This window comes from Pygocentrus nattereri, chromosome 25, assembly GCF_015220715.1.
Source record: "Pygocentrus nattereri isolate fPygNat1 chromosome 25, fPygNat1.pri, whole genome shotgun sequence".
NCBI classification, from domain to species: domain Eukaryota; kingdom Metazoa; phylum Chordata; class Actinopteri; order Characiformes; family Serrasalmidae; genus Pygocentrus; species Pygocentrus nattereri.
This window is the reverse complement of record NC_051235.1, coordinates 19,364,496-19,376,086: the sequence shown is the minus strand read 5'-3', so window position 1 is coordinate 19,376,086 and position 11,591 is coordinate 19,364,496. Positions and strand designations below refer to the sequence as shown.

General features: G+C 39.2%; 1 protein-coding gene across 2 annotated transcripts in view; it reads right to left on the bottom strand.

Moving 5' to 3' along the window:
- Positions 1-5,455: 5,455 nt before the first annotated feature.
- Positions 5,456-11,591, bottom strand: part of mettl15 (methyltransferase like 15) — a 113,750-nt gene continuing 107,614 nt past the window's right edge. For both annotated transcript variants that reach the window (XM_037534411.1, XM_037534410.1), the window contains exon 6: positions 5,456-7,824. In XM_037534411.1, coding sequence (XP_037390308.1) covers positions 7,379-7,824 — 446 coding nt within the window. In that variant the 3' untranslated portion in view covers positions 5,456-7,378. The remainder of the gene's footprint in view (positions 7,825-11,591) is intronic.

Genomic DNA, 11,591 nt, shown 5'->3' with positions numbered 1-11,591 from the left:
GTGGAACACTATCCCTGCAGGTTTCTTTAAAATTCCCAAAAAGAATGGGAGCTGTAATAAATGTGAAGGCCAGACACACTTGATCATTGTTGAGGCTTCTAAGTTCTGTTAAATATGTTTTCTTTTTCCCTGATGTTACTTGTTCTCATTGGCCATTTTGACTGGAAATTAAATTAAGGGTAGTCTCTAACTTTAGGAAGATGAATGAGGCCTAAAAAAGAGATCTAGTTATTTAATTTTAGAAAAGATAACCAAAAGCTAGTAAGAAAGTGGACAATCATATGCTCTTAGCAAAAAGGGTTCAATGACTTGCAACAATAGCAGAACCACTTTTGGTGCTGTACAGAGCATAATGTTCTCTTTAAAGAACCATAGACAAAAGGTCTTCCCTCAAAGAAAAGAACCTTTTAACTATGCAAAGAACCATGCATTCAAATGGTTCTTTGAGATGTCACAGTTCTGTGTATTACCATAAAGAACCTTGGAAGAACCACTTTGTTCAACAGTGTTTCACAAGTAACAAACTGAACTTGATTTTTTTGTAAGATTATATACTTAAAATGTGTTTTGCAGTGAGCGGTTAGCTCATTTTTCATTCAAAACAAGAAAAATTCTCATTGATTTTTCATCTGCTTGGGAGATCATAATATCCATGATTAATTGTTTAATTGTCTTTTTGGTAATTTATGGCATTCTAAAGCATCTAATTAGTCTAAGTAGCTATGTATCCTAGAATGCTTGCTAGTTATAGTTAGCTTAACAATATGTATATGTAACGCTAACACATTCACAGGAATACACAGACTCTCGAAACACGGTTATATCTTTCTCGAAGTGTAAGAATAAGACTAAAAACACTAGCATACATGCTAACAGCATTAGCTTCCTAATTGGCTTATGTCACCTTACCAACGCTTTTGCAAAGTGTTCGTTCTAAAATAGCAATCGACACATCAGCACACGACTCTAACTTACATCCTGGTGCACCTTTTGGTCGTGTAGTAGAACTCGGTGACTTTATCTCCACTTTAAATAGTAAAGAATTCATTAGCTTCAGCTACACCTGTTTCCAATGACAGCGTAGAACTCCCTCGAATGTCAATAAGTCTCAAAAAGGTGCTAAAAACCACAAAGCAGACCACAAACCTTTGCTACTAAACTGAGGGCCTGTGGAAAAAGCTGAAGGTTCCACTACTTTACTTTGTGCAGTGGAGAAACGTTCTTAGATGAGCTGATGTTTATTGGTAAATTGCAGTGATTATCAGAAAAATTTGCTATTCGCTGGGCAGACTTACTAATCATTATGCCTAAATTAAACCATCAATGGTCTATTGAGCATCATCTTCATCCTGAGAGCAGACTTCATTTGTTTAGCATCCTGGCCTCAGAGCCTGGTCTATACTATGACACTTGTCTTCTTAATCCTAATAACTCCCCTTACAAAAAGGTGGAACGCTGCTCGAGATAAGAAATAATTAGCGCTTGAATGATCAGAATTCCCACGGCGTCATCTGCCTCGTGCACAGGCCTTCAGATAGACTCCCATTAGCATGCAGGCGGCTTGGGCAAGGGGGGCTGTGACGTCAAAGGGAGGGAGGAGGAGAGGAGGAGAGAGGGAGGAAGAGGAGTGAGGGAGGAAGACGAGGGGCTGCGGCCGATCACGCCACGATTAGAACAGAAAACACACTTAAAAACCATTAAGTTCAATGTTACATGTGCTGTTTAGTTTCCACGGCAACGAGAGGACTGTGTATATTTAGAGTCTACAGGAGAAGGAGACAGAGAGGAGTCAAAGACAGGGAAAACGGAGGGTGAGAGAGAAAGGAGGTGTGGGAGGTGTAGGGGGTGCGGGGGGGGGGGGGGGGGGGTGTTGCTCCATAGCACAGGAGCAAATTGCAGCTGTCTTAAGAATATATGAAAAGTGCACATTTAATCCTGGTTTGAATTGTTTTTCACGTCATCTGAAAACATCGTCTGCCCTTTAAACTGCACTGTGTGAAAACTTTCTGACAAATTGACCAACAAAAAGTCTGAAAACTAAGTTTGCTACATGAGATTTTCCATTTTCCTGTAGGTCACTGTTTTGGACACTGTGGGACCAAACCACAACTGCTTTAAGGTGCTTTAATTCAACTGCTTTAAGGTGCTTTAATTCAACTGCTTTAAGGTGCTTTAATTCAACTGCTTTAAGATGCAACTACTTAGGTGTTAAATTGTGCACATAAAGCTTGTATAACCTCCACAGAACAGCGTTAACATAAGAGCAGCCACATCTGAGACTAAGGTCACAGTGCGCAGCATTAGTTCAATGAGTATAAAGACCCCCAACATTGGGAAGTAGAGCAGCATTCTCTGGAGTGATGGAACCCCATTCAATACATTTTAGATGAGTCGAAGTGGCACTTATGATCCAAGACTAATCATCCAACATCAGTACCTGACCTCACTAATGCTCTTCTGTCTAAATGCAATCAAATCCTCACAGAAATGTTCCAACATCTTGAGTAAAGCCTTCGCAAAAGAGTAGAGGCTGTTACTGCAGCAAAGGGGGGACAAATTCCAGATAAATACGCCTGTTTTCACAGGAAACATTGGATGAGCTGATGTCTACAAACTGTTGGACATGTACAATGCTTTCTTACAAAATGATGCAATTAGGCAGAGGAGAAGGAGTCTGGGCCTTGAGGAGATGTCACAGACTCCCGCAGAGATGCTGACATGTTTTGAGTCACTGAGTATTTAAAGCATCAGCACGCTAACTGATTCATGCCAAGCAGAACAGTACGAACTAAGGCCAGTCAACTTTTTTTTTCTTACCTCTCCCACTTCTAAATGTCAGCCTAGCACTTGCGAAGAAACTTACGCACGTCACGAGAACGCACACAGTGCCGGTCAACTCCCTCGAGTGGACATTTGATATGGCGTTTTATCTGCTAGTTAGGAATCTCGAGCTGTTGTTTGTGTTTTCGGGCTGTGAATGCTAGCCAGATGGAGGCAGCAGTGACTCGAAGTCCCTTGTGCACCTCAAACGGCTCAGAAACCTAAACAGAGAGTGAAGACAGACAGACTGACAGGCAAAAAGGAAAATCAGATTGACAGGATTCAGCTATAAAATATGGGATTATGGGCTTTTAGCTCTTAGTTATGTTGTTACAGTTAACTGTGAAACAGCGTTTTCAACCTGATCTCAATCTGCCACGTCTGTAAAGTGTGATAAATTTCCATGGACAATAAATTCAACTGTACTTGAAAACAGCTTTATAATGGAGGCTCAAGCATTTGCCCATTGGGTTCCATTACTGGAGTCAACAGGTTTTCTCCTCACTCACTAAGTGCAGGGATATATATAAGTATGGCAGATTCAGTTGCAAAATGCTGTTTTTCTCTTAATTAGTTCTTAATTAGCCACAACCTGCCTGCCGGTGCTGCGTATAACTTATTAATAACATCATTATTATGCATTGTAGCCTATGTAATTACTGAACAATAAGCATTAGGAGGTGTTTGATCTACTTATGGTTCATATTCTGATTGATTAATAAAGCAATTCTGTAAGTCATTCTGGATTAGAGCAAAGCTAAGTGTAAATGCAAAAGCATTTAAGGGGCTTAATAAAAATCTAATATATTAAAAATCTTAATCACTTTCACAGTTGTTGCAATCTTGCAGTATCTCGATATTGGGCTGTATCTTGATCTCTCTTTATACAGTACTGTGCAAAAGTCAGAGACCACCCTGCATTTATTTATGTTTCATTTACTAAGCCTCAACAACAAAATATATCACATTTTACAGAATTTAGTTTGTCCACTTTTTGCCTGTATTACAGCTTCCAATCTTCTCAGGAGACTTGCTTTCAGTTTTTAAAGAAATCTGCAGGGATTTTTTTCTCACACCTTTAAAGTTCAGTCTTAGGAGTTGGTTGCATTTCTTTGCCCAAACACACTCAGTGATGTTGAGGTCCAAACTCTGGGGTGGTCAGTCCATTGTTCTGAGTACATCAGCAGCTTCTTTGACTGATGTGCAATTTTTTCTTCTGTTCCTTTCCTCAGTGACGCCTTCTTCTTGACAGCTACACATCCTTTAGCCTCATAGCCTTGTCTTTCCACAGCGGAAGGATGGACAGAAAAGATTTGAAAAAAGGAGCTTTGTTTTCTTCTCTTTCTCAAAGATGAAAGTGTTAAACACTGTTTATCTGACAGTGAGAGTTTTGGTGGTCTACCAGCTGTTGGGTAGTTGTGTAAAGGCCCATTTTCTCTATAGTTTCTCATCATTTTTTGTACCGCAGTTTTGGAAAGATTTGCCTTATTTTTCTTTCCTCTTCCTTCAGCAAGTGGATTATATCTAATCTCCTTAGATATTCTTCAGAAAAATGAACAACTTGTACTTCATGGCCCTTTTAACTGAAAATTAAGGAACTGTCTTTGAAATCTTCGCAGTACTGTATGTGTTTTGTACACAAAAATCTGACTGACTCAGAACACAAAGGTCTAATTTTGAGGAAAACCAGATGAGAAGCGGTTTTATATTATTCATCAAATTCATGAAACACTTTCATGTCACTGCTATTCTACACAGGCAGAACGCTTGTTTGGTGGGTCTCAGAATGAAGTGTATATGCAAAGTTAATCAGATTTGATGTGACTCAGAGTTTGAGTGAGCGAGTGCGAAAGAGAGAGAGAGTACAGTACACAAGGCGCAGAGCATCACCATGGCAGCCAGAGTCCCACCCGCGTCCTGCAGGTGTGTGACTCACCCATCAGCTCCACAAAGAGACAGAGGACACCGCATAAAGATGCAATCTCTCCATCTCTCTCCCTCTATCTCTCTCTCTCTCTCTGACACATGCCGCACTGCCAACTTCCATGTGGGCACAGCGCACACCCATGCACTCATTCACACACTCGTGCTCTGCCACTTCCGCACGTACCGCAGTGATGCAAAAACACCCATCGATCACGACGTTCGATCCTCCGATACCACTCAACTCTCGGCTCATTCTTTAAGGCACAAAGACACACGCACTCACTCTCATGCTGACTCTCGCAAACAAAAACTCCCACGCATGCGCTACGGCGTGCAAACACTCATTGGAACAAATTGAAAGTGAAATTCTCTCCCTCACACACATGCTAGCTCCTGGAGTCTCTTATTAGATGGTGGCGAAGACTGTGTCCTGGCTGAGGTGGGAAATGAACGGGATATGAATGTGACCACTCCTATTCTACCTGCTAATAGAAACCGAGCAGGGAGTAACTTGACTGCAACCCCTTTCATTACCATTCATGCTGAAATGAAAAGTTCTGTGGAGTAGATGTGTAAGATATGGAAGGTTTTGTTTTCATTTAGGCTCATCTGAGCTGAAATAGAGAGTAAGGATGTATGTAGAGCAGATTTGAGTTTACATTCACATACATAATATGCATGCATAACAGAAAAGGTTACAAGATTTTGATATGATGTGGAAAATATATATTTTTTATTTTAAATTTTAGACAATGTGTGAAATTAGCTGACCTTTACATTCGGTCAATATTTCAAGACTGGATCAATAGAAAAAGTTCAAAACGACCTATTACATTAAAATACATTTTCCACCTCCTACAATGTACCTATAAATGAGAGACATGTTGGTGTTACCACAGATACATCACAACGACTCCACTGCATTTATTCCTCAGCATGTCTTCTATCCACTCACTCACACAGCCTTCACTGCAGAGATGCAAATTTTACTGTATTTTGCACTTAGAAAACATGAACGGAAGCAAACACAAAATACAATTTCAATACTTTACCAGTCATTTTCATCAACAAGAAAAAATCAGATACTGTTTAGAGATCAGAGGGAAAAGACTCCACTGTGTTATTATTTCAATACTCTATTTTCTGTCTTATCCGCAAAAGGCTGCAGGTTTCATTCCAGCAAAGTGGGAAAAACTATGATCACCTGTTTGAAGAACGAGACCAATTGATTTAATGAGTAGAATAAAGCAAGCTGCAGCTTGTTTGGAATGAAAACCTGCAGCCACACTGGCCTTTGTGGATGTGACTGGACACCACTGCTCCACATACACCTCACCTTTAGTCTTACTAACACCTTAAACGAGAATCGCAGTGATTTTTCAAAAGTTCTTCTAGATTTAAACAAAGTCATTCAGAGTGGTTTGTATAAAAAGTCAGAATTCACAGTGGGGATAGGAACCAGATGTCTGAAGAGTGTAAGGCCTCTAAAACCTACAAGAAATGATTACAAGCAACTTTTCTGGTGCCTGTTTTAAGATTGTTTTGAGATAATGTTTTGCTTACAACATATTAGAATGTATTCAAGCCCATTCATGGTAGAAAGATACATGCAGAGTGTTAAAAAGCAAAATAATACATTAACATTTTTGTCAGATTCACTACTATTAACATTATATACAAAAACCCAGAAATTGTGTAGGCACACTGGAGGTTTTAGATAGTCAAGAAATCGGCTTTATTTGTGTTGTTGACATTGCAACCCCTAGTTCATATCACCGCCACTGTAAAGAAATCTGAGCTGGAAATACAGTTGAGCCATATTACATAAATATCATGTCATTATATATCAAGTAATTGCCACACTACAAAATGAGTGATTGGTCACTATATTTCCTTTTCTGACATCTGTTAAGTCGGAATGGAAAGAACCAGCAGTGTTACATTTAAACAATAACAGTAGATTTTGAGTACAAATTATTTTTATTCAGTGTTTCATATACTGCACTGCAAAGTTCAGTTCATCAGGCCTAATTATGCTCCTACTGTAATAAAACAGGCAGTTGGCTTTGTGTTTTAGATGCACTGACGATGTCCCTAATATGCTCAGAAAAGTATATTGTGGCATATTATGATGACATTTTTCACAATAACTATGAATGCTGTCATATTGCTCAACCCTAGTTGTGAAGGTTCTCTAGAATGGAGTTTTTCACAGAAATCCACCCTGAATGACTTTTTTTACATCTCAGCGATTGAATTATGGAGGAATTATGAAAAACTGGTGGATTTTTGCTTTAAACTGCAAGACTCTGCATGAAGAGCCATACTTCAGTTCATTCTCAAGTACACAACTTTCCCATAAATTTCATACTAGTTACTGGGCAGTTTATAGGAGGTACAGAAAAACGAGCCTAAAACACTGAAATACAACAAAACAATCTGAAATATATGTAAATACAATTTTTGGCTGAATCACTGCTTTAAGATGAACAACTATAATAATCTGTAGTTTTAGGGGCTAATCTCAGAGCTGGTTTGGAAGACAGACCTCAGAAGAGTGGAGGTCTCCTCTCTGCTCAGTCAAACCACTGCTACCATTGCCACCAGATGGATGGAAGCCAAAGGTTCTCCTTTAGTGCCTGATGGCCACTCTAAGCTTAGCCGATCTAGCTCTCGGATTGTCCTGCACTTCCTCCTCACTGGGGACAACCACCTTCTTCTGTATGCTGACCCAGTGACTGCTCTCCCTCCCCCTCTCTGCCTCTTCCTCCTCCTCCTCCTCCTCCGCCTCTCGGAGCTGGTTGCGGGCCCACTGTCGGACGTTTCGCCGCGGTGGGGCGGCCAGGTCCTCGCCCCGAAGGAAGCGCTTAGTGATGCGGTCCTCCAAAGAGTGGAAGGTGAGGATGCAGAGACGGCCACCAGGCCGCAGGACAGCCTGAGCGGCCTCCAGTCCAGCCACCAGCTCGTTCAGTTCATCATTCACAAACACACGCAGTGCCTGGAAGGTTTTGGTGGCAATGTGCGAGGGCCTTTGCAGACGGTCCCGCCGAGAGTACAGAGCAGAGTCTGGGAACGCTCCTGAGGAGAGAGGGAGGAAGGCAGGGAGAGACACTGGATGACAGTAGCACTTAACTTGGCAATGCTTTGGTTAAGCGATCACACAGGATCAGGGATAGCAAGTTAATAGCATGTATATCCAGAGGGTCTTGTAGATCTAACATGTAGAGTCCAACATGTGTAATAACTGTTCAGGACCAACTGGAGGCAAGTTGTGTTAGATTCATATTAAAAGTAAAGTCTGCAGGAAGGTACACCTACAGAAAGAGGGTTTAGCATCCCTTCTGTAAATATGTTTGAAAAACAGTTTGGAGAAAAATAACATTTATTAAATTTTTCCATTCATTTTTTTGCTAGTTTTACAATGGAGCTGTAATGCTAACAAGCAGGCCTGTGCTGATAACAGCCCTTTTATTCAGGTAACTGCGTGGAACATAACGGAGTAAGAAAGAAGGGAATTGCAAACGTCACACTTCACACCATCTCAGAGTTTGTGGCTACCTAGCTTAGCCCTTTGCCGTCGTCTCTGAAGCCAATTCTCCAGACACCATTTGAATGACACACTGTCATCTATAAAAACGGACTGTATGCTGCATGGCTAAATACAGTTGTAGCAGCCATCTTTGTAACCACAACTCGGCTAGAGGCATGTTCACACAATGCTAATTATTTACATTAGTATAACAGCACCAGTGAAAAATAATAAAAAAGACTTACCATACTGTAAAAAGTGGCTCGTCAGATCTACTTAAAGAAAATAACTTCATGTGGTATCAAGTAAATTAACTAGTTTTATCCAACCTAAATAACTACTTTGACTGAACGATTCTTTTAATTAGTATAGTTTTTAAGTTGAATAAAACTAGTTCAATTGCTTGTTACCACATGATGGATTTTTTCTTTTTTTAAGTAGATCTGACGAGCCACTTTTCACAGTGCAAATGTGTCTCTGCACACTTGGAATAAGGGAAAATTGTTGAAGTTCACCCACTTTTAGGTACAAAACACGTCATAAAACTGTAATTCACCCACTCACATACTCACTCACATTTAGCAGGCTGAATTCTCCACAAGGGGCAACATTAGTACTCAAATAGCTTTTGATGCTTTATAAGAGAAATGCTTTGCATCATCAAATGCTTGGCAGGGCTAAACGACTGCAGGCTGAATGCTGAAATCTAAACACTGTTCTCACAGACAATCTGATTCCCTGCATAATAAAGAGTTGTCCCCAATCTAACAGTCAGGTAATTAATCAGATAGTTACTAAATTTCTTCATGGATTGAATTAATTGTGTTTGAACAGGCTTTCAAATTAATAATAAGCTATTTATCGGGACTGGAATCAAGAAACCATGTTCATTCCCAAATTAAAAATAAATATGTGAGCAGCCACTGACTCCAGCCACTAGGGTTAAGAATATGTTGATGATACTCTAAATTCAATATGCAACATCTTATTTCCTACAAGTCTATTAGTTATTAGTGCTATCCAACTGAAAATGGACAACCTTGTGCAGTTAGGTTTTTCCAAATATCGGATAAAAAAATAGCTCAAACTTATTCCATTAACATTAATGTTTAAATTTAGAGGCCAAGCCATTAAATGCTGCAGTGGCTACTGAACTTGATGTGGTACAGCCATTGCTGGGAGTGGGCAAGGCTATGGGTCAGAGAACTTGCCTTTCCAAAAACAGGTGACCAATAGATATTTAGGGTAATCCCCTTCTTCCACCCACCCACGAAAGTGTGACAAAACTCGAAAGAAAAGAATGTTTGCAGATTCAAAGGGGGGATTCCAGAAGCAAGAAAAAGGGAAAAAAAGTGACAAGGTATAATTTATTTATTATTTTTTGATACTTTGCCTGTGGATTGTATTACTTAAAACTTTTTAATTAAAAAATGTTCTCCACATTCAACATTTGTGTGGTTTTATGTATCAAGAACAGTCATAATTTATTATTACATGTCCATGACCTTTCTTTATCCCTTGGAATAAAAGAGGCTGTTTTTGTTACTGTGCTTTCAAGACTGACATACCCTCTGTTCTGATTAGCCGTCCCTTCTTTTCTCAAAAACCAGTCCAGACTGTAACATTCCTTATAAATTCAGTATGAATGGGCGGGACTAGACGACCGCAGGCTGAATAGTGGGATAAATGTAAACATGTTGATATTCATGATATTACAAAAACATACTATTCAAAAATTGGGTTTCAATTAGGTTTTCCATGATATGGGATATGGGATAAGGGATTCCAGGCAGCTTATGTTATCATAGAAACAGAACCAGTGGTGGACAGTAACTAAGTAAATGTAATTCGTTACTGTACTTAAGTAGTTTTTTCATGTATCTGTCCTTAAGTATTTCCATTTTGGGTGACTTTTTACTTTCACTCCATTACATACCAAAGTCAAATATCTGACTTTTTACTCCACTACATTTTGAGAAATCCGTCGTTCCTTTTGTCTTTTTTGTGTATAAAAACGTAACATGTCAAAACAAAAGAAGTGCAATGCAAGAACACCAATCAGGGCACAGTGGTCACTTTGTTCTGAGCTTGTTTTGACCTGTTGGTCATACCAACCCAGTGCAAGCACACGGTTCAACGTCAGTGGAGCAGTGTAAAAATTTGGGAGCACATACGTCACCTAAATGATGGAACTAACCTACCTTTGTGTAAATAGACCACAATATAGAAATATGTACACATATGCAGTCGTGACTGGCACGTTTCTTTTTTTCTGAATTCATACAAACACTTTCATTGTATAGTAAATTAGTTTTGGTTGGTTTATGTTTATGAGCAGAGACCTACAGATCAACACAGTAAAGGAAAACTTATTTGTGATCCTGAGTTTAAAGCAAGTTTTTATTCGACTTGTAACTAATTTACAAAGTAATCTTAAACTGAAACTTTGCTTATTTGAAAAGTTATTTGAAACTGTTTGCCTTCTGTGTTTTGTGCTTATGATCATTTTAATAGACGTCAGCATCACTAATTAATGACGTTCTATTAAAAGACTGGTTTACCAAGAGTGACACAGGAGGATTTTCACCTAAAATGAGTTCATGACATGAGTCTTGTTACAAAAATAATAACAGGACATTAGTCATAATTAATCTTTTAGTACTTTTACTTTTGATACTTAAGTATATTTGAAGGCAAATACTTTTGTACTTTTACTCAAGTTGAGGTCTAGAGTAAGTACTTCTACTTTTACTGGAGTATTATTTTACCTTGGGTATCTCTACTTTAACTCCGGTACATGATTTGTGTACTTCGTCCATCTCTGAACAAAACTAACTGAACTGAACACTTTGCCTGAACTGTCTGTGGGGAAATGGCAGCAGAGTGTTTGAAAGCTTCAGATTTATAACAATTCTGGCTTAAGATATTATGTAAAGCGTTCTTTTTCTTTGACTCTACAAAGCCAATTATTACACACAGTGGATATGAGACCTCAGGGTGCTGCTTGAATAAAAAAGCAAATCTCTTGTGGAAAAACAAATGATGCATAACGCATAAACAAAACAATAAAACATATTTTCAAAAATTCTGAGGACCTTTGTATTAATATGACTCAGCATGGGTGAAAACACGCATGCTGAAGTACTAACTAAGGCAGCTGACTGACAAAGCTCATAGCTCAGAAAATCAGAAGCCTCTGCATGCCATAAACCTGCAAACAATAGCAAAGCCGCACAACAGTCTCCAAAACACTTTCTAAAAGGGAGGTGGGTGTTTCGATTTACGATTGCAAAAGATTTTTTCTCCTTCTCACTGC